Source organism: Saccopteryx bilineata, chromosome 3 (genome assembly GCF_036850765.1).
Source record: "Saccopteryx bilineata isolate mSacBil1 chromosome 3, mSacBil1_pri_phased_curated, whole genome shotgun sequence".
NCBI lineage: Eukaryota > Metazoa > Chordata > Mammalia > Chiroptera > Emballonuridae > Saccopteryx > Saccopteryx bilineata.
Window position 1 is genome coordinate 93,953,961 of NC_089492.1, and position 24,151 is coordinate 93,978,111.

Here is a 24,151-nt window from a genome sequence, read left to right on the forward strand (position 1 = left end):
CGGCCCTCACTCAGATCAACACAATCAGCATGTCTGTCCATGTTACCAAGATACCCTGGTCATCGGATAAGTTCGGGAAGCACTGTTGCCAAGATGTTCCCTGTCCCGGCACTTACCAAGCCCCAGGACGTGGTCACAGACCAGACCAGTGAGTCTGAGGTTCCTCCCAGGTCAGCAGATGGCATGTCCACCTTCCCTCCAGCAGGAAGAGGCATGCAGGTTAACTTTCTACTTTTTAGTGGATGGGTGGAATTATTGTTACTAATTATGAAAAAAAAAATACCACTCATCTAAATGCTAAAGTTGAATATTAAGTCCCTGTTCTCCATCGCTGATCCTGGGACACATAAGAGAGCACAGTGTCTTTTCAAAGGGGCCACTGGGCTGGCCATTGGCCATACCCCTCAGCCCCCTAAGGAGACAGGGCAGAGTGATGTTCATTCTCAGCCAGGTACTGCCCTTAAGGGACAAATCTGCCACCTAATGTGCAGCTGCCAGTACGTCCCTGGGCAACCAGGGTCACCCTGAAACACCTCTTGATTCCATAGGCATGGTTCAGCCCAGTGACTAAGTCCACAAATCACCACATTTTCGCCATTAAGAAAATGAAAAGAGTAAGTTAAATATAACTAGGTTATTTTATTGTAACTTTACATTGATGTCATCTTGAAGGAAATGCTTTTGAAAGGCTCCTGCCATAGGGAATTTGATTAGATAATTAATACCTCTCTACTGGCACAAAAACACACTTGAGAAGCTCATTTCACGTAATCAAGAGCGTCATGGGGCAAACCAGTAGACTCTGGGACTTGAACCAAACGGGAGCTGTAGGAATCAAAGGGGCTCCTGAGGTCCTCTAGAATCCAGGGCTTCCCAAATATCCCCAAGGATGAGATTCACCTGGATGCCTTGTCTAAGAAAACGTTCCCAGACCCCAATCCAGACCAACTGAACTGAGTTTCTTCCAGAGGGAGGCCTAGTAGTCTATGTAGTTTAATTAATGCCCCAAGGGAGTCTGATCATCAGGGAGGTCTGGAACCACTGATGATAAGCCCCCACTCCCTACCCCCAGACCCCCAAACCTGCCGTGGAATCACCTGTGCCCGTTTCCTACAGGTGCTCTTTCTTCTTGAACACTCGCAGGGTAATCATTTTCTGTTGCACAAATAACCCCTTTATGCGCACAGCCAAATTCTGCATCTCCATAATGTCTATTCATTAGTCCTAACTCTTCTTCCACACATAAAACAATTTTCTATTTTCTTCTTGAGCTATAAATGTCTTTATTATTTTTATCTCATTTTCAAAGGAAAGCTTTGATATTGCTAGGGGAAAAAAATTGAGTTTTTCTGTAATGAGATCTTATAATAAAATACCAAATTAAAAGGTTATTTACATAAAAAGGCAGTGGTGTACCTCCTTGAACTTTTAAAAAGTCCCCACCTCTGAAAAGTAGCCAGGCTAGCGTGTCAGTCCACCAGCCCATATATCCTGAAAAAGGACACATGCCCCATGTGCTCTCAAACTGAGAGCTGCCACGGTCTACAGGTGAAAGACTGATCATTCATTTTTATGATTTAATTACACTACAGCTTAATAAAGATTTATTGAGTGTTTCCCATGTACTAAGCAGCACGCCATTTGCAGGGGGCGGTGAGGTAAAATTCATCTGAGTGGTTTGATCACATTGGCCTATAAGTCCCTTGGTGGGTAAGCTGTGGTTTTGCTCCTAATCATAATTTTAGCTATTGGAAAGAGTTTCACAGGTCCTCTAATCCAACCTTTCAATTCATTAAAAATAAGTAAATAAATGTGATAGAGATTCTGTTCTTCGGGATTTCACCCTTTAGTACGGGAGGCAATATTTTTAAAGGCAATAACATTAAAGAAAATCAAAAGCATCTATTCATGGGGTATATGAATAGCTCATGTGTCTGCCTGTGAAGATGGATTCATCCACCTCAGTGATGTCACAGAGGGAGCGTGTGACCCGTGTGGCGTTCAGAGGCACAGTGTTCAGCTCTACCCGGGATGATCCAAGCGAGGGCAGGACTTAAGCTTTCTCTCTCCACTTAGTTATTCCACCCTTTTCTATCACCCCTGAGTGATAAGCACTCGGGATAGGAAATACCAAGACATACAGCCTGTTCTCAAGGAGACTACAGCTCATCTTCATAATCTGCAGATTCCATATTTGCAAAAAAAAAAACTCCTACTCCCTAAAATTTACTTGTAACTGCACAATTACTTGCGGGCCTTCCACAGGCATTTTTGGACGTGCACAGAGGGGGAGCATTTTGAGTTCCTCAACACACCTCTGCCGCTGAGGTCAAGCAAGGCATCGCGCTGTGTTCTTGCTGCGGCTCTTAGACCGTACACAAGTGTTCCTTTTACAGTCTGTTTAGTGCCACTTTTTTTTTTTTTCATTTTTTTACTTTTCCATTGGTGATTTCTCTATTTAATATGGTCCCCAATGACATGGGTGAAGGTGGTCAAAGGTAGAAACTTCTAATTACAAAATAAATAAGTCCTGGGGATGTAATAATGTACAGCATGGTGACTATAGTTAACATTATTGTACTATATACTTACAAGTTGCTGCTAAGAGATCTTAGAAATTTTCATCACAAGAAAAAATACACTGTAACTATGTGTGGTGACGAATGTTAACTTATTCTGGTAATCATTTCACAAGTTACACATGTATCAAAACATTATGTTGTACGCCTAAAACTAAGACAATGTTATATATCGATTATATCTCAATTTTAAAAACAAAAAATAAGGCCTGACCTGTGGTGGCCCAGTGAATCAAGCTTTGACCTGGAATGCTGAGGTCGCCGGTTCAAAACCCTGGGCTTGCCCGGTCAAGGCACATATGGGAGTTGATGCTTCCTGCTCCTCCCCCCTTCTCTCTCTCTCTCTCTCTCTCTCTCTCTCTCTCCTTTAAAATGAATAAATAAATAAATAAAATGGTCCCTAGTGTAGTGCAAAAATGCAGTCTAGGGTTCTAAGTGCAAGAAAGTTGTGATGTGCTTATGGAGAAAACACAAGTGTTAGATAAGTTTCCTTTAAGCATGAGCTACAGTGCTGTTGGTCGTGAGTTCAAAGTTAATGAATCAATGATTTGATACATTTAGAAAAAGAAAGGAAATTTGCTGATCTCTATGAGTCTGCTCTGGAAAGTGCTAAAGTAACATCTATAGTAGTACATGGTAAAGTTATGAAAAAGTGGCTGAACTTATAAATTCATGAAATGACAGCTGATCTTTTAAAAAAAGCATAGCGGTTAGCACTGTGAGGCTGAAAGCCAAAGATATTTATGTCAACATTACCCAGGGTCAGAAAAATGTTAAATCCATCTCACTTAGTGTTTTATTATACATAAATATTTCATATAATTAATTATTTGTAAGAAACATATTAAATTAGATTTCTTCAAACAGAAACATACATAAATAAAGTTTATGTGTTGATCTGTTGGTGCAAACGTTGTAGCCAGAAGCCCACAGAAACCCAACCCTGTATTGCCCCTAGGAGCAATGGCTCAGTGTTTGCTAATTTGATGTTCACAGTGACTTTATAGAACATAACTATCATGAATAACAGAGACTCTATTGTTGATGTAGTATAGGAAAGAGATAGGTAATCCACAATTGCTCTACAAACTGATCAACATTAAGACACCCTTCAGGACAAGGTTCTGGGGGAACTCCATGGATGTGACTAAGTGACTGGGTTCCACATTTAAATGTTTTTTCTATAATAACTTTTGAAAGAAAATTCTATATTTTTACTTTTTAAATTATTTTCTATGAGCATCACTTAATTTATGATTAACTATACTTTCTTCACAAACATCAAATACACTCAGAAAATCTTACAAAGTAAGAAAATCTAGCCCACAAATCTTTTCTTAACATTTTATTAACGTAATTAACGTTTTATGAGTTAAAGTTTCTACAACTAATGAAGTATATATGGGATTATTTGGTAGACAATTATATATATCTAATGGTCAATATCAATTTTGCCTTTTCTTGTTTTGTAGCCAGTATTATTTTTTGTTGTTTGTTTCAACTTTTTCTTTTAAGCCCTAAAAAATGTTCATATTCTTTGGTGACAATGGGAAGATCCAGACTTTAGGGACCCAGAAACTTATATAATATAGGGGCTCCTTTAAGAAAAACAGCACAAAATTAGGTCTGTTAGAAGAGCCATCATTGTTATTCTGATCCCCCTGCCTCTGTGCGGCACTTAGAGCCTAATGGATAAAATGCCCTCAGCAGAAGCCACTCTGGGTACAGGAATACTAGGTAAAAGCTATAGCGGTAGTTCAGGAAAGAGAAGACAAAAGTCCAAACTTCAGAACAGAAAGGATGGGAGAGATACAAAAGATGTTCAAGAGGCTGGCCAGACAGGACATGGCAGCTGATGAAGGTGTTAGAGGGTGTCAGGAAGGCATACTGCTGGGGTGACGTAGTGAGGCTGGAGAGGGACTACAGAAGGGGACATGGGTGGTCATGCGGAGCTTGTTTGGAAGGCCGAAAACTTCATTTTTGGAAATATCAACCCTGAGGTGCCTGTGGAACACCCTCAGGTACCACAGGGTGCATTCCAGATGGCAGCATATGGAAGGCATTGTATAAACTTCTGGAGTTCGAGAGAGAAGACAGACCTGTGTGCAACGGACAGCTGTTGGCATGTGAATGGTCGCTGACACCGATGAGATCTCCCAGGGAAGCATGTTAATGAAGGAGGGATGCATGAGGAGACAGCACCCTGGGAACACCAGCTGTTAGAGGGAGACATGGACAGAAGAAGAGAGAAGTATTTGTTTCTTCAAAGCTTTAAAGTGTACCCCCAAGTGCCACACACTGTGCACGTTGTTAGAGAAAGCTGAGTCAAGCACAGGGGTTGTCAGCTGGGGTTGGGGGTCAGGTAGACTGTAGCTGCAACTTGGAGAGTGGGCAATTTGGATTTTCCAGATTAAGGAACTGATGAGCAAAAGCACAAAGCTAGAAAACCAGTAAACAGGGAGCAAGCACTTCATACTGAGTAGAATATTGTTATCAAGAGAAAGAGGGTACAGGAGAAACATGATAGGTTGGAATTAAATTAGGGGTGAGCTTGAAAGCCAAAATAGAGAATTTAACAATGGGAGCCTCTGATGATTTCTGAGCAGAGGAAACTTATGGTCAGAGCTGAATAGGAGGGTTCTCTAGCAGATTCACATACAACTGACATTGCAGAGATCAACACAGACACTCTCACAGAACCAGCAAGAACGCAGATGGTCACCATAGAAATATGGAAGAGTGCCTGACCAGGTGGTGGCGCAGTAGATAGAGTGTTGGACTGGGACACAAAGGACCCAGGTTCAAAACCCTGGGGTCACCGGCTTGAGCACTGGCTCATCTGGTTTGAGCACAGCTCACCAGCTTGAGCCCAAGGTCACTGGCTTGAGCAAAGGGTCACTGGCTCAGCTGTAGCACCCCCCCCCCAATCAAGGCATATATGAGAAAGCAGTCAATGAACAACTAAGGTGCTACAACGAAGAATTGATGCTTCTCATTTCTCTCCTTTCCTGTCTGTCTGTCCCTATCTGTCCCTTTCACTGTTTCTGTCACACACACAAAAAGAAAGAAATACAGAGGAGGGAATAAAAGTCAGTGATCATAAATAGAGGAACTTATGGGGATTGACTATGTGAGTAAGTAAAAATGGAGTCCAGGTGTTTCAGCTTCAGTGGCTGGAAGGCAAGTAAAGCATTTACTAAAATTGATCTGCAAGAGTCTGACCAGGCAAGAGACAAGATGGCGCTGGAGTAGGCGGACGTACCAACATCTACCTCCCAGAACCAAAGTGGAATACAAACTAATTTTAAGAACTATCATCTGGAAAAACCAACTTTGGACTAAACTAAGAGGACTCTTCAACCAAGGAACACTGAAGAAGCCGCACCGAGACTGGTAGGAAAAGTGGAAACGCGGAGAGGGCTGCCCAGCTCCCCGGAGCGAACGGCAGCAGGGAGAGACTCGTGTGGCGGGAAGTGAGTTTAGCAGAGGGGGAAGGGTCCTGAGCCCCAGGAACAAAACCCCAGCCTGCAGCCCCAGAGCCCAGAAGAGGCGTAAGGACAGTGTTGGGCAGATAAAATGTATTATGCTCACTTTGTTAAAGACGGCACCGCCCACAAGGAGGCCATCGCCCAGGTGATATTAATGTGTGTTGAGAATCGTTGTAGCCTGGGGCTTGGTTTTGGGATTAAGCCTTTCCCACCCTTTTTGATGTGGGGTGGTACAATCCAATCATGCCTCAGAGAAGTGGCTTTGTATTAGAGACTTCCCTATTTTGTATATTGGATTAAAGGTTTTGAATCTACACTATAAAATAGGGGCAGAAAGGAGCTTGGGCGCTTGGTTCCTGAGATTATCATTAGAAGAGAGAGCAGAGGAGAGCAGAGAAAGGCCGCGTGAAGGAGGCCAGGAGAAGCAGCCAAGATGGCGGAGTGCTGAGTGAGATGCCAGTTTGTGTAGAGTTTGTATCTGGGATAAGGAAGGAGATGGAGAACTGAGGAGAATAAGGCTGGTGAGCTAGAAACCTTTGATTCTAGGAAACTCGGATAAGTCAGTGGCTTTGTGAGCACTGAATGTGATTGGGTTTTGGAGCCCAGTGTGTGTTTTTACTTGCCTGCCGGGTGCAAGCTGGAATTAAAGACTATGGCCCACCAGTTTGTGGCTCCACTGTTTCTTTACCGACTGTCCGAATCCGATGCGAACCTGCATGGGCTGGGCTGCTCTGATGCTGGCCCTGGCCCTGGCCGCGGCTTCTGGCTTTACAGACAGTATTTAGCTGGAAACAAGTCAGGATACTGTTTGTGAGAAAGAGTCTGATTTCTCAGACCCAGGATCCTTCTTAAAGGGACTGCGCAGAACATCTCGCTCACAACCACTCACCCGGGGCTCCTGGGGATGGGGAGAGAGGAGAGGACCAGAGTAACAGGAAGAGAGTATAATCTAGGAGGCACAGGAAGAAACATTTTGGGAGATAGCCACCCTAACCCCTGGGACGAGTCACTCCCCAAAGCTGAAGAGAATATTTTCCCCGGAAACAGCAATACCAGCAAAGGGAAGCAGGACAGCAGCCAAACAAGCTCCCCCCACAGCACTCAGAGCAGAGTTGCATAGAAGGAGGGAGCTTTTGGGTCTATAGTAGTGAGTCTTAGGGTCCGAGCTGCAACGCCCCCACCCACGCAGCTGAGGGCTCACCGGAGGGAGGGCGGCAGTGGGAGACAAAAGCGGGGTTCTGCTGGCAGGGGCGGAAGCCAGCTGGCCACCACTGGGCTCAGGTGTGAGGTCAATCTTGCCTGGCTGGGGGAAGGGGGCATGCAAAAGCGGTCAAACTCAGCTGCTGGCATCCTGTAATCCAGCCTGTGGGAGAAGGGCGGGAACCCCGGAAAGGGTGGAGACCAGCCCCTGAGCAAGGGCAGAGGAGCACAGCCTTGCCCCGCCCGTGCAACCCAGGCTTGCGGTCTGACTTGGTAGCCGGCTCCTCCCATGGGGGTGGAGCCAAAAGCCCAGAAGAGGCGGAGTTCCGCTACTGAGCAGAGCTTGGGATCGCAGTCCTGCCCGGTGGTAGAGCCAAGGCTAGCAGCCTTTCCTCGAGTGGGCTCCTCCTACAAGGGCAGGGCGAAAGCCCGGAAACAGGCGGAGACCCGCAGCTGAGCAAAGGTGCTCGTCAGTGCGCTCAAGACCGATCATAACACCACACACGGGGGCGGGGCAAAGGCCAAGGTCACCAACGCTTGTGCACCTGAGCGCGTGATCACAGCCACTCCCGTGAAGAGAAAATGCAGAAGCAGAGAAATACAACACAAATAAACCAAGAGAAATCCCCAGAAAAGGACTTAAGTGAAACAGATATAACCAAATTACCAGATGCAGAGTTTAAAATAACGATTGTTGGCCCTGGCTGGTTGGCACAGCGGTACAGTGTCGGCCTGGTGTGCGGGGGACCCGGGTTCAATTCCCGGCCAAGGCACATAGGAGAAGCACCCATTTGCTTCTCCACCCCCCCTCCTTCCTCTCTGTCTCTCTCTTCCCCTCCCGCAGCCAAGGCTCCATTGGAGCAAGGATGGCCCGGGCGCTGGAGATGGCTCCTTGGCCTCTGCCCCAGGCGCTAGAGTGGCTCTGGTCGCAGCAGAGCGACGCCCCGGAGGGGCAGAGCATCACCCCCTGGTGGGCAGAGTGTGGCCCCTGGTGGGCATGCCGGGTGGACCCCGGTCGGGCGCATGCGGGAGTCTGTCTGACTGTCTCTCCCCGTTTCCAGCTTCAGAAAAATACAAAAAAATAAATAAATAAATAACGATTGTTAGGATGCTCAAAGAAATTAGAACAACCATAGATGGCCATTACGAAAACCTAAAGAGATAACAAATATAAAAAAGGACATTGAAATAATAAAAAAGAATCAGTCAGAAATGACAAATACAATATCTGAAATAAAGAATACAATGGAAGGAATTAAAAGCAGGATGGATGAAGCAGAGAATCGAATCAGCGAGTTAGAGGACACGATAAATAAAGGCACAGAAGCAGAGCAGAAAAAAGAAAAGAGACACAAAAAGTCTGAGGAAACTCTAAGAGAGCTCTGTGACAACATGAAGAGAAATAACATCCGCATCATAGGGGTTCCTGAAGAAGAGGAGAAAGAACAAGGGATAGAGACTTTGTTCAAACAAATCATAGCAGAAAACTTCCCCCTTTTAAGGCAGGAAAACATTTCACATGTTCAGGAAGCACAGAGAACTCCATCAAGGAGAAACCCAAAGAAACCAACACCAAGACACATCATAATTAAAATACCAAAGCTAAATGATAAAGAGAAAATGTTAAAAGCTGCTAGAGAAAAAAAGACTATCACCTACAAAGGAGCCCCCATAAGGATGACTTCTGACTTCTCAACAGAAATACTTGAGGCCAGAGGGAATGGCAAGAAATATTCAAAGTAATGCAGAACAAGAACCTACAACCAAGACTACTTTATCCAGCAAGGCTATCATTTAAAATTGAAGGAGAAATAAAAAGCTTTACAGACAAAAAAAAAACTCAAGGAATTCACTGCAACCAAACCAAGGCTGCAAGAAATGATAAGGGACCTGTTGTAAACAGATCAAAGGAAAAAAAAAGAATATAGCAAAAGAGGAATACAGTTTTAAAGAAAAAAAATGGCAATAAACAATTACATATCAGTAATAACCTTAAATGTTAATGGATTAAATGATCCGATCAAGAGACATAGGGTAGCTGCATGGATAAGAAAACAGGACCCATACATATGCTGTCTATAAGAGACACACCTTAAATCAAAAGACGCACACAGACTGAAGATAAAAGGATGGAAAAAAATATTTCATGCAAATGGAAATGAAAAAAAAGCTGGGGTAGCAATACTTATATCAGACAAAATGGACTTTAGAACAAAGACCATAGTTAGAGATAAAGAAGGTCACTACATAATGATAAAGGGAGCAATCCAAAAGGAAGATATAACCATTATAAATATCTACGCACCTAATATAGGAGCACCTAAATATATAAAGCAGACTTTGATGGACTTAAAGGGCGAGATCAACAGCAATACTATAACAGTAGGGGATTTCAATACCCCATTAACATCATTAGATAGATCCTCAAGAAAGAAAATTAACAAAGAAACAGCAGACTTAAAGGACATATTAGATCAACTCAATTTAATAAATATATTCAGAACCTTTCACCCTAAAACAGCAGAATATACATTCTTTTCAAGCGCTCATGGTACATTCCCTAGAATAGACCACATGTTAGGGCACAAAAGTGGTCTCAACAAATTTAAGAAGATTGAAATCATATTGAGCACTTTCTCTGATCACAATGGCATTAAACTAGAAATCAACCACAATAGAAAAATTGAAAAACAGTTAAACACTTGGAAACTAAATAGCATGTTATTAAATAACAAATGGGTTAACATTGAGATCAAAGAAGAAATTAAAAAATTCCTAGAAACAAATGATAATGAGCATACATCAACTCAAAATTTATGGGACACAGCAAAAGCAGTCCTGAGAGGGAAGTTTATAGCATTACAGGCATACCTCAAGAAGCTAGAAAAAGCTCAAATAAACAACTTAACCCTGCATCTAAAAGAACTAGAAAAAGAACAGCAAGTAAAGCCCAGAGCTAGTAGAAGGAAGGAAATAATACAGATCAGAGCAAAAATAAATGACATAGAGGCTAAAGAAACAATACAGAGGCCTGACCTGTGGTGGCGCAGTGGATAAAGCGTCTACCTGGAAATGCTGAGGTCGCCGGTTCGAAACCCTGGGCTTGCCTGGTCAAGGCACATATGGGAGTTGATGCTTCCTGCTCCTCCCCCTTCTCTCTCTCTGTCTCTCTCTTCTCTCCCTCTCTCTCTCTCCTTTCTAAAATGAATAAATAAATAAAATAAATAAATAAATAAATAAATAAAAAAGAAACAATACAGAGGATCAATGAAACCAGGAGCTGGTTCTTTGAAAAGGTAAACAAGATCGAGGAACCTTTAATGAAACTCACCAAGAAAAAAAGAGAGGACTCAAATAAATAAAATTAGAAACGAGAGTGGAGAAATAACAACTGACACAACAGAAATACAAAATATTGTAAGAAAATACTATGAAGAACTATATGCCAAAAAACTAGACAACCTAGATGAAATAGAAAAATTCCTTGAATCATATAATCTTCCAAAAATCAATCTAGAAGAATCAGAAAACCTAAACAGACCAATTACAACAAACGAGATTGAAACAGCTATCAAAAAACTCCCAAAAAAGAAAAGTCCTGGGCCTGATGGCTTCACAAGTGAATTCTACCAAATATTCAAAGAAGACCTAACTCCTATCCTTCTCAAGCTATTTCAAAAAATTCAAGAGGAAGGAAGACTTCCAAACTCCTTTTATGAGGTTAGCATAATTCTGATTCCAAAACCAGGCAAAGACAACACAAAAAAAGAAAATTATAGGCCAATATCTGATGAACTTAGATGCAAAAATCCTCAACAAAATATTAGCAAACTGGATCCAGCAATATATGAAAAAAATCATACACCATGATCAAGTGGGATTTATTCTTGGGAGGCAAGGCGGGTACAATATTCACAAATCAATCAATGTGATTCATCACATAAACAAAAGAAAGGAGAAAAACCATATGATAATTTCAATAGATGCAGAAAAAGCATTTGATAAAATCCAGCACCCATTCATGATCAAAACTCTGAGCAAAGTGGGAATACAGGGAACATACCTCAAAATGATAAAGGCCATCTATGACAAACCCACAGCCAACATCATACTCAATGGGCAAAAATTAAAAGCAATCCCCTTAAGATCAGGAACAAGGCAGGGGTGCCCCTTTTCAACACTCTTATTCAACATAGTTCTGGAAGTCCTAGCCACAGCAATCAGACAAGAAAAAGAAATAAAAGGCATCCGAATTGGAAAAGAAGAAGTAAAACTATCATTATTTGCAGATGATATGATATTGTATATAGAAAACCCTAAAGCAGGGGTCCAGTTCACTGTCCCTCAGACCGTTGGAGGGCCGCCACATACAGTGCTCCTCTCACTGACCACCAATGAAAGAGGTGCTCCTTCCGGAAGTGCTGCAGGGGGCCGGATAAATGGCCTCAGGCAGCTACATGCGGCCAACGGGCCATAGTTTGGGGATGCCTGCCCTAAAGTCTCAGTCAAAAAACTACTAGACCTAATAAATGAATTCGGCAAGGTGGCAGGATATAAAATCAATACTCATAAATCAGAGGCATTTTTATACACTAATAATGAACTGTCAGAAACAGAAATCAAGGAATCAATCCCCTTTACCATTGCAACCAAAAAAATAAAGTACCTAGGAATAAATCTAACCAAGGAGATTAAAGACTTGTACTCAGAAAATTATAAAACATTGATAAAAGAAATCAGGGAAGATACAAATAAGTGGAGGCATATACCGTGCTCATGGTTAGGAAGAATAAACATCATTAAAATGTCTATATTACCCAAAGCAATTTATAAATTCAATGCAATACCGATTAAAATACCAATGACTTACTTCAAAGATATAGAACACATATTCCAAAAATTTATATGGAACCAAAAGAGAACACGAACAGCCTCAGCAATCTTGAAAAGGAAGAATAAAGTGGGAGGTATCACACTTCCAGATATCAAGTTATATTATAAGGCCATTGTACTCAAAACAGCATGGTACTGGCATAAGAACAGGCACATAGATCAATGGAACAGAACAGAGAACCCAGAAATAAACCCACAGCTCTATGGACAACTGATATTTGACAAAGGAGGTAAGGAAATACAATGGAGTAAAGATAGCCTCTTCAACAAATGGTGTTGGGAAAATTGTACAGCTACCTGCAAAAAAATGAAACTAGACCACCAACTTACACCACTCACAAAAATAAACTCAAAATGGATAAAAGACTTAAATGTAAGCCGTGAAACCATAAGCATCTTAGAAGAAAACATAGGCAGTAAGCTCTCTGACATCTCTCGCAGCAATATATTTGCTGATTTGTCTCCACAGGCAAGTGAAATAAAAGACAGAATAAGCAAATGGGACTTTATCAAACTAAAAAGCTTCTGCACAGCTAAAGACAATAAGAACAGAATAAAAAGACAAACTACACAATGGGAGAATATATTTGACATTGCGTCTGATAAGGGGTTAATAACCAAAATTTATAAAGAACTTGTAAAACTTAATACCAGGAAGACAAACAATCCAATCCAAAAATGGGCAAAAGAAATGAATAGACACTTCTCCAAAGAGGACACACAGATGGCCAATAGGCATATGAAAAAACGTTCAACATCACTAATGATTAGAGAAATGCAAATTAAAACCACAATGAGGCCTGACCTGTGGTGGCACAGTGGATAAAGCGTCGACCTGGAAATGCTGAGGTTGCCGGTTCGAAACCCTGGGCTTGCCTGGTCAAGGCACATATGGGAGTTGATGCTTCCAGCTCCTCCCCCCTTCTCTCTTTCTCCCTCTCTGTCTCTCTCTCTCCCTCTCTCTCTCCTCTCTAAAAATGAATAAATAAAAAAAATTAAACAACAACAACAAAAAAACCCCACAATGAGATATCACCTCACACCAGTCAGAATGGCGCTTGTCAATAAAACAACACAGAATAAGTGCTGGCGAGGATGTGGAGAAAAGGGAACCCTCCTGCACTGCTGGTGGGAATGCAGACTTGTGCAGCCACTGTGGAGAACAGTATGGAGATTCCTCAAGAAATTAAAAATCGAACTGCCTTTTGACCCAGCTATACCACTGTTAGGAATATACCCCAAGAACACCATAGCACTGTTTGAAAAGAAGAAATGCACCCCCATGTTTATGGCAGCATTGTTCACAATAGCAAAGATCTGGAAACAGCCCAAGTGTCCATCAGAGGACGAGTGGATTAAAAAGCTTTGGTATATATACTATGGAATACTACTCCAGCCATAAGAAATGATGACATAGGATCTTTTACAACAACATGGATGGGCCTTGATAACATTATACTGAGCGAAAGAAGTAAATCAGAAAAAACTAAGATCTATATGATTCCATACATAGGTGGGACATAAAGATGAGACTCAGAGACATGGACAACAGTGTTGGGGTTACAGGATGGGGGGAGAAGAGGGAGGGGTTTGGGGGAGGGGAGGGGCACAAAGATCATGGCTTTTCAGCATTTGCCATATTCCCCCTTTAATCTATAGACAGACAGCAAATATTTACTTATGGTGTTCCCACTATAAAGACTGCTGTCTTAGGGACAAATGCTGATAAACTATTTCAGCAGTTCCTCCTTCTTCAAAGACTTATATGTCAACATAGAGCTCCATGTTTCATAGGACATACTCAAGCTCACTCCATGCTCCCTGGAGCTTTAACACAAGGGAATGCCTTTTTTTTTTTTTTACTCTTTTCTTTTTGTTGTTGTTGTTGTTGTATTTTTTCTTTTATTTATTTATTTTATTGTATTTTTCTGAAGATGGAATTGGGGAGGCAGTCAGACAGACTCCTGCATGCGCCTGCCGGGATCCACCTGGCATGCCTACCAGGGAGGAATGCTATGCCCATCTGGGGTGTTGCTCTGTTGCAACCAGAGCCAATCTAGCGACTGAGGCAGAGGCCATGGGGCCGTCTTAGTGCCCGGGGTGGCTTTGCTCCGGTGGAGCCTTGGCTGCGGGAGGGGAGGAGAGAGACGGAGAGGAGGGAGAGGGGGAGGGGTGGAGAAGTAGATGGGCGCTTCTCCTGTGTGCTCTGGCCGGGAATTGAACCCGGGAGTCCTGCACACCAGGCCAATGCTCTACCACTGAGCCAACCGGCCAGGGCCTAGGAATGCCCTTGTTGATCAAGCTACCCAAAAGAAAATTATATGGAGCAACCATGACAGACCGAGCAAGTCAGTCTTATACTATTTGTCACCAGAACACTGCAGCCCGGTGTAAACAGTTTCAACTTTCTTGGGAAGCAGCATGGCAGATTGGGAAATCCTGTCCAAGGGGTCCTATACTGCCCCTTCATTTGGAGTTAACCCTCAAGGACCCCTACCAGGACAACTTTGGCAGATGGATGTTACTCATATACCTTCATTTGGCAAACAGTCATATGTCCACATTACAGTGGATACATATTCCGGATCTATAGTAACCTCTGTCAGAACAGGAGAGGCTGCTAAGCATGTTATAGCTCATGGTCTGTATGCATTGTTCTATTATTGCATTTCCTTGGCATCCCAGTCCGACGCTCTATCCACTGCACCACCGCCTGCTCAGGCTATTATTGGATTTCCTAAATTGGCTTAACTGAATATGTTCCTACATATGGAGCAAAAGCATTTACTGTATTTTGTCATGCTTACAATCTTTAAAGTTAAGATATTATTAAAGTGTACTTAGCAAACATTTTAAGGTCAATTAAAAAAAATTTTAAAAGGGGGTAGTCATATCCTGGAACTCCTACGGGTCTACCATATCATGCTTTTTACTTAAAAAAAAAATTTAATTTACATTTCTTTTGAATGCTGACGAACAGGAGACACCAAATCTTTTTCGCCTGCAAACTACTACCTTCTTTATTAGATCCAGCTAATAACACTGTTTTGTATTTTTCCAAATAGCTCCAGATATATGGAAAAGATTTATATAGGCGGATGGGGATCCTCAAACCCCTCAGCAAGATCTTCTGAGCATGGCTTTTAAGATACCTAGAGGCAGAAAAAGCCCAATAGAGATCAGGAGAACTACCAGCTTTTAGGATACACCCTTAAAGGCTCCAATGCCCCAAAGGGGTCTCATAGGATGCCATCTGGGTCCTGCTTCAATAGTGGAAAGGAAGGTCATTGAGCTAAAGCCTGCCAGGCTTACATGCCTCTGCTGTGAGGAAACAGGGACACTGGAAGGTAGGCTTCCCCCTCGCTCCTCTAAGGGAGGGTTCAGTCTCTTCCAGCCATGCTCCCACCACCTATGACCTAACCTTGCCCAGAAAGCTGGGGTTTGCCACTAAAGGCTGAAGGTGCCCAGGGCCGTCGGCCCCATCTACGATACTGTGGATGAGCCTTGGGTATTTCTTCCAAGAAGCAGGTAAACTGATCTCATTCACACAAGGACCACTTAAGTATGTTCTGCCTGAATAGTCAGGTTTTTTATTCTTCCCTCAAAGATCTCTGTTGTGGGTGTTGATAGTCCTATTTTCTGCTGCTTTGCTTAATATATAGTGTTTCCTTTATCCCTCCTACCTCAATGCCCCACTCATATTTCAGGCTGGGACCTACTCCTAATTTAGAGCTCTCTTTCCCCCTTTTGCCAACTTCTATTATGAATCTACCTTTGCCACCCAGCTTAGTGTATCCCAAGGTTCTCTTTACCAAGCCACAGTCACAGAGCTCCAGGGAAAAGCAACCTGGTCTCATCTCTCCAGGCAGAGGAGAACAGAAACTCCATATCCACGCATGCTGCAAATGGCTTCTCCAGTCTACCTGAATCATTACCAGCTAGAAGCAGCGGTCATTGGGACTTGGACATGAGCTGCAAAGTATAGAATGGTGACAACAATTCCAGTGCCATGCGGACTTTTCCTGGATGTGGACTTTTCCTGGACTACTGCTCCCTGTGACAGCTCCTAACAGACTGAACTGTGGTTGGGTTGCATTTTTCAGGGATTTGGCATGGTGATGGGGCCAACTTGGACTTGGTGAACATGTTAAGGACACTACTCTTTTATGGATTCTTGCTGTATTGGCCAAGAGTTGGCTTAAAGGCTTTTAATCACTGTAAAAAAAAAATAGAAGGCTGGATAAAGAAGATGGGGCACATATACACCATGGTATACTAGTCAGCTAGAAGAAATGATGACATCGGATCACTTACAGCAGAATGGTGGAATCTTGATAACATTATGCGGAGTAAAATGAGTGAATCAGAGAAAAACAAGAACTGCAGGATTCCATACATTGGTGGGACATTAAAGAGAGACTAAGAGACATGGATAGGAGTGTGGTGGTTACGGGGGGTGGGGGGAGGGAAGGAGGGAGAGGGGGAGGGGGAGGGGGAGGGGTACAAAGAAAACTGGATAGAGGGTGACGGAGGACGATCTCTCGTTGGGTGATAGGTATGCAACAGAACTAAATGACAAGATAACCTGAAAATGTTTTCTTTGAATATATGTACCCTGATTTATTGATGTCACCCCATTAAAATAAAAATTTATTTAAAAAGAAAAAGAAAAAAAAAGAGTCTGACCAGGCAGTGGTGCAGTGGATAGAGCATAAGACTGGGCCTCGGAGGACCCAGGTTCAAGTCCCCGAGGTCGCCAGCTTGAGCACAGGCTCATCTGGTTTGAGCAAGGCTCACCAGCTTGAGCCCAAGGTCGCTGGCTCGAGCAAGGGGTCACTCGGTCTGCTGTAGCCCCAGGTCAAGGCACATATGAGAAATCAATCAATAAACAACTAAGGAGCCGCAATGAAGAATTGATGTTTCTCATCTCCCTTCCTGTCTGTCTGTCCCTCTCTCTGACTCTCTCTGTCTCTGCCAAAAAAACAAACAAACCAAAAAAAAACCCTAAAATTGATCTGCAAGAATATAAACCTGCAAGCCCTTGTGGCTAGGGAAAAAGAAAAAGAGAACCGTGAAAGCAATAGAGCAATGTCTCTGTGATTCCTCCTCCCTGCATGTGGCTTGTATTATGGCAGCCTTAGTTCATGAGACTTCACACTGTAGGTTGATAGTAAGATCAAGGCAGTTAAACACCCACATTTCTCCAGTCTACAGTTTGCTCTGTTGTTGTTGAGTTTTCAATTTAATCCAAAACTAGAACTTGGTTTTCATCTGGTGGCATTTAATGTCATTGGATTTTGTCCAACACCCACCTTGATCGTGCTTGTTTTCGGCTTTCCGTTGCCTTCTTTGATGGTAGCAGCTTTGGTCATGCCCAAGAACCAGCCCGTGTCTCTCATATTTATTAATACAATGGAAGACAGGGGGGCATCTTTCCAGCTTCTTTACAACTTCTCCTCTGACACAGGTCACTATGAGATAGCCAGGAAGGTCAGCAAATAGGGATGGAGAAGAGAAGGAGGGGGAGGAAGAGGACGGCTCCTGCCGGGTCCTAGGCGCTGCCGGGTCCTCTGAAGGACCCGCTGACACTCCACTGCAGGCCCCCTGGAATTCCAGCCCGGAACTGCCTAAAGCTGTTTCTTCCTGCATCCACTTGTGGTGTTTATGGAAAGGCTGCTTTTAAAAGTCTCCTTCACCCTCTCCTTGGGAACTTAGCAACCTGCAGCCATGATCAGCCACATAATTTGCAGGGACTCTTTATTCAAAAATTATTAAGAACTTTGAGACAGCAGCATCAGAGCACTGAAACAAGAGCAGGCTCTCCTGGAGTACAGGGCCCTGTGCGACCTTAGAAGTCACAGTCCTGCGAAGCCCTGCTGAGTGTCAGCACTTCACACGATGGGATTTTACTTCCTCCTGGTTCCCTTGGGGGGGGAGGGTGCACACATACACCCAGCAGCACCCCTACCCCACCCTGCATGCCTCCCACCTGCTCACAAAAGGTCTTCCACGCCCTCTGTTCTGCTGCTCCCAGCCTGTCTGCACAGTTTCCCCAGGGAGACTCCTCTCCAGAGAAGGATTTTCATTCTGTTTCTCCACGTAATTCACTCCAGCTCCGCTCCAGAAACTCTTCTTCAGCCTTCAGTAAAATAGATGTTGGCCTCCTGGGTGAGATTTGAATCTTCTCGCCCAGTCACAGGAGCTATGACCTGAAAGAGCTGAGGGATGTCTTTTGCTTGACCCTGCTGCTAAGATGCAGTTCCAGCGCAGGGAACCCAGGCCGCACCTAACAGCTGCGGTTTTCTTTCAGGAGAGGGGGGTGTGGAGCAGCCAGGGGACATCCTTGCATTTGTGAAATCCTACCTGCTCTTTTTTTTTTTTTTTTTTTTTTTGTATTTCTCTGAAGCTGGAAACGGGGAGAGACAGTCAGACAGACTCCCGCATGCGCCCGACCGGGATCCACCCGGCACGCCCACCAGGGGCGAAGCTCTGCCCACCAGGGGGCGACGCTCTGCCCCTCTGGGGCATCGCCCTGCTGAGACCAGAGCCACTCCAGCGCCTGGGGCAGAGACCAAGGAGCCATCCCCAGCGCCCGGGCCATCCTCGCTCCAATGGAGCCCCGGCTGCGGGAGGGGAAGAGAGAGACAGAGAGGAAGGAGGGGGGGGTGGAGAAGCAAATGGGCGCCCCTCCTGCGTGCCCTGGCCGGGAATCAAACCCGGGTCCTCCGCATGCCAGGCCGATGCTCCACCGCTGAGCCAACCGGCCAGGGCCTCCTACCTGCTCTTTAGCAATATGAATATTATCTTTGTTTTTACCTAGATGAAGAAACTGACGCCCAGAGAAGTTAAATGACTTCTCAAGGTTGCACAGCTAGGAAATGACAGTCAAAACTGGAACCCACACATTCTGATGCCTGAACCAGCCCAGTCTGCTATTCACACACTGGGGAGGAGCCCAGGCCTCCTGTCTCACCACTACTTCTGTCCACAGTGGGGCATTTTATAAACCAAAGCTTAAGGCTTTGAAGCAGCTTCTATTCTATATATATGTATATAAATGAATCAAGGCCCTGGCCAGTTGGCTTAGTGGATAGAGCATCGAACTGGAATGCGGATGTCTTGGTTTCAATCCCTGGTCATGGCACACAGAGAAGCAGCCATCTGCTTCTCCACCCCTCCCTCTCTCCCTTCTCTCTCTCTTCTCCTCTCGCAGCCAGGGGCTCGGGTTGATTCCAGCATCAGCACCAGATGGGGGTTGCTGGCTGGATCCCGGTCAGGGGGCATGCGGGAGTCTATCTCCTCTCCTCTCACTTAAAAAAATATATATAAATAAATAAATAAAATAAATAAAAATAAATGAAGAATCGACTATGATTTCTGCTTTCCTTCAAAGCTAATAACTGTCCACCTAATTTTTATTTCTTGTTCTGACTCCTCAGAGATAATCCTGCTACCCAATTTAACCTCAAGACTCACATGAATTCGCAAGACCTGAAGACAGCCTTAGAGAAAATTACCCAGAGAGGAGGGCTTTCTAATGTAGGTATGTGATCCACATTCATTTGTTCTATCTTGCTACTGTGGTTCTCATTCTACGTGACATTTTCTAGCATTAAAAATAGGAGGAAAAATGAATAATAATTCATCAAGAAATGATCCACATAATATTTATATCTTTTCTCAAGTATTATCACAGACTCGGGGCAAGAACCGTTATCACACACATGCCGGAAAGTTCCAGGGTGCCTGGCTCCTCAGGATGGCAGCTTCCCTCAGGACATGCAGACTGGGACTGTTTCTTGATTGGTCTACCAGGCATCAACTATTTAACATTCAACTTCATAACCAGTTCCATTCAGGAATCTTCACTTGGGAGTCTTGCTCTAATCAGTTTCAGTTACAGTGATGATTGTGCCAAGAGAGCATGTATCAACCTGTGACATCTGAGCCTGGAGGGGGTGGGGGGAAGACCAGGAGTCTAAGACAGGGGTCCCCAAACTACGGCCCGCGGGCCACATGCGGCCCCCTGAGGCCATTTATCTGGCCCCCGCCGCACTTCCGGAAGGGGCACCTCTTTCATTGGTGGTCAGTGAGAGGAGCATAGTTCCCATTGAAATACTGGTCAGTTGGTTGATTTAAATTTACTTGTTCTTTATTTTAAATATTGTATTTGTTCCCGTTTTGTTTTTTTTTTACTTTAAAATAAGATCTGTGCAGTGTGCATAGGGATTTGTTCATAGTTCTTTTTATAGTCTGGCCCTCCAATGGTCTGAGGGACAGTGAACTGGCCCCCTGTGTAAAAAGTTTGGGGACCCCTGGTCTAAGATCTAGTCCTCAGCCAGGCAGGTCCAGAAGCTCCATTTTATTAAGTTCTCCCAGAGGTGACTGGGCCATAGTCAACCGTTCCACACTGACCAAGCCTAAGGGCTGCCAAGGAGCCCATGCCAACGTATTAATTTATAAATGGGGATCTGGCTTTGGGGCACAGGGAGGGTTGACTGTCTGCTTCCCAGGGAACCTGTTCCTACCATCCAAGTCGGAGGAAATGAAGACATGAACCTCAGTTACTTGGCCTGAAACACACACAGGGGAAAAAAGCTAGCTTTCAAAGGTGGTTTCTGAAAGCTTCCTGCAGACCCAGGGCTCAGAGGACCTGCCTCTTGGGAGACCAGGACATCGCTTTCTCAATTCTGCCACCACAGTCCCTTCAGGAATCTGCTTCAGCCAGGAAGCCACCCCTATCAGGAAGCTTCCGATACAGCTGCCATTCAGAAAACATGCCCCACCTGCCCTGTTCACACCCACACAACAAACGTCCTGCCCCTTACCACCTCACCACCAGCAAAGCTAGGGACCAGACACAGGCACCTCCGCTGACACTGCCCCAGAGAAGCCAAATGCTACACAGCCACTCGTCAGAAGAAATAGCAGAATCCAAAGTACAATCTCTGCCTAAGTTTCATTTTTTTAACTCTCATGAGTATGCATCAGTCCATGAAGCTAAAAAAAAAATCTGGAGCTGTGGCTTCAAGAGCCTCTAAAAAAATGTAGTTCTCAGATTTCTAGCCTCTGTTTTTAAGGCTTTCTGGAAAGTAGATGGAATGTCTGTTGAGCATTAATGGACTATGGACTCCAAATTTAAGATTGGGTAAGGAGATCTTGGGGCTCCCCGTGCCCTGCCTACAGGCGCCTAACATTAAGCCTGAGGCCCTTGGCCTTGAGGGAATTGTGCTTTAGTTAAGAAAGCAGGCCCTGGCTGGTTGGCTCAGCGATAGAGCGTCGGCCTGGCATGCAGGAGTCCCTGGTTCGATTCCCGGCCAGGGCACACAGGAGAAGCGCCCATCTGCTTCTCCACCCCTCCCCCTCTCCTTCCTCTCTGTCTCTCTCTTCCCCTCCTGCAGCCAAGGCTCCATTGGAGCAAAGATGGCCCGGGCGCTGGGGATGGCTCTGTGGCCCCTGCCTCAGGTGCTAGAATGGCTCTGGATGCAACAGAGCGACGCCCCAGAGGGGCAGAGCATCGCCCCCTGGTGGGCATGCCAGATGGATCCCGGTCGGGCGCATGCGGGAGTCTGTCTGACTGCCTCCCCGTTTCCAGCTTCGGAAAAATGTAAAAAAAAAAAAAAAAAAAAAGCAGTCCTCAGCAGCCGGGCTCCTCCCTTAGCAACTGTGCTCTACGCAGCCTGCTCCCACAGGTTCTCCAAGACACTTCTCCAGCAACTGCATATGTAACCAGTTGATCCCTTCTTTTTTGTTGTTTTTTTTGTTTTAAGTTAATCCTTTCATTTGTCACGTAAGATTAGACTAGCCAGTGGAACCAGGATGCTGTCCAAAAACCAGAAAAGCATTTTATGTAATAACATTAATCTCGAAGTCTTAAGAAGGTAGTTCTCACCTTTTATTTAGATCAAGAATCCCTTTAAGAATCACCTGGAGGCCCTGGCCGGTTGGCTCAGCGGTAGAGTGTCGGCCTGGCGTGCGGGGGACCCGGGTTCGATTCCCGGCCAGGGCACATAGGAGAAGTGCCCATTTGCTTCTCCACCCCCCCCTCCTTCCTCTCTGTCTCTCTCTTCCCCTCCCGCAGCCAAGGCTCCATTGGAGTAAAGATGGCCCGGGCACTGGGGATGGCTCTTTGGCCTCTGCCCCAGGCGCTAGAGTGGCTCTGGTCGCGACAGAGCGACGCCCCGGAGGGGCAGAGCATCGCCCTCTGGTGGGCAGAGTGTCGCCCCTGGTGGGCGTGCCAGGTGGATCCCGGTCAGGCACATGCAGGAGTCTGTCTGACTGTCTCTCCCTGTTTCCAGCTTCAGAAAAATAAAAATAAAAATAAAAAATAAATAAATAAATAAATAATCACCTGGCAAACCCTGGCCAGTTGGCACAGCAGTAGAGTGTCAGCCCAGTGTATGGATGTCCCAGGTTCAATTCCCAGTCAGGGCACACAGGAGAAGTGCCCATCTGCTTTTCCACCCCTCTCCATCTCCTTTCTTTCTGTCTCTTTCTTCCTCTCCCACAGCCAAGGCTCCACTGGAGCAAAGATGGCCTGGGCGCTGAGGACGGCTCCATGGCTTCTGCCTCAGGTGCTAGAATGGCTCTGGTTGCAATGGAGCAACGCCCTAGATGGGCAGAGCATCGCCCCCTAGTGGGCTTGCCAGGTGAATCCTGGTCAAGCGCATGCGGGAGTCTAGCTCTCTGACTCCCTGTTTCTCACTTCAAAAAATAAAAAAAAAATTTAAATTTTAAAAGATCAAAAGAATCACCTGAACGCTATGACCCTTCTACCCAAGGAGATATTTATACACACAAAACACTGTATAATTTCAGAGGATATATGGATACACACCCCAGGGCCTTACCCTAGGGGTCCATGGAACCCCTCCTGCCTTACTATATATATGCAGCTTTGCTGACACTAGGGTAACCAATCATCCCAGTTGGCCCAGAAGTGATATGGGCCTTTCCGTGTTGAAACTGGGAAAGTCCTGGCAAACTAGGACAACTGGTCACCCCAGTTGACTCTGAAAATTTCCTGAGGTCCCTGACAACACGAAACATGTGCTTGGGGAAGGCGGTTCGTTGTCATGAACATCTAGGCACAGAGACAGGGAGTGCCCTACCCAGGGCCACTGAGCCTGGAGGCAAAAGGACTGAACACAGCGCCTCAGCTCTTGGCCGGTGCAGCGCTTCCCTGGCAAGCCACGCCTGAACCCCGGCACGTGACTGGACGCAAGATACCACTGACCCCGGAACATGGCCCTCACACCCAGCAGCACCTGGCACCAGGCTCAGCTCCAGCTGCAGGAGGCTGAGCAGAGGCCCCTGTCACTCAGGTCAACTCCTCCCACCCCATGCTCTCGAATACAATATGGGGCCGGTTTAGGGGCACAGTGGGGTTCCAGAACCCAGGCAGAGAAGGGACATTTTTGTTTCCATGAAAATCTTTTTTACCTGCTTGCTGGTTCCTAAACATTTTTTTTTTTTTTTAATATGAGACAATGAAAAGTCAAAGGCTTAAAATGAAACTGGAGAGGGAAATAGTGGGGTTGGCTGCACAACATTGTGCGTGTACCTAAACCCCTGAATTGTCACCCCAAAATAGTAAACCTGGTAAACAAAGCAGCAAACAGGGGGAGGGGTAAGAGTGTTTTCCTGGACTTCTTTGCTGCTATGAGCTATCCCTATCATTGTAATTGGTACAATCACTCCAAGCATCAGTTCTCTTTTTCTTCCAGGCCGGGCTATCTCCTTTGTGACCAAGAACTTCTTTTCCAAAGCCAACGGAAACAGAGGTGGCGCTCCCAACGTGGCCGTGGTGATTGTGGACGGCTGGCCCACGGACAAGGTGGAAGAGGCTTCAAGGCTTGCAAGAGAGTCAGGAATCAACATTTTCTTCATCACCGTTGAAGGTGCCGTTGAAAATGAGAAACAGTACGTGATGGAGCCCAACTTTGCAAACAAGGTATGTAACTCCCAGGAACTCACCCACCAAAAGGCTCC

At 45.0% G+C, this 24,151-nt stretch overlaps 1 protein-coding gene across 3 annotated transcripts in view; it reads left to right on the plus strand.

Moving 5' to 3' along the window:
• Positions 1-24,151, plus strand: part of VIT (vitrin) — a 116,898-nt gene that overhangs the window by 87,110 nt on the left and 5,637 nt on the right. For all 3 annotated transcript variants that reach the window (XM_066266898.1, XM_066266895.1, XM_066266896.1), the window contains 2 exons: positions 19,600-19,703; positions 23,887-24,113. In XM_066266898.1, coding sequence (XP_066122995.1) covers positions 19,600-19,703; positions 23,887-24,113 — 331 coding nt within the window. The remainder of the gene's footprint in view (positions 1-19,599; positions 19,704-23,886; positions 24,114-24,151) is intronic.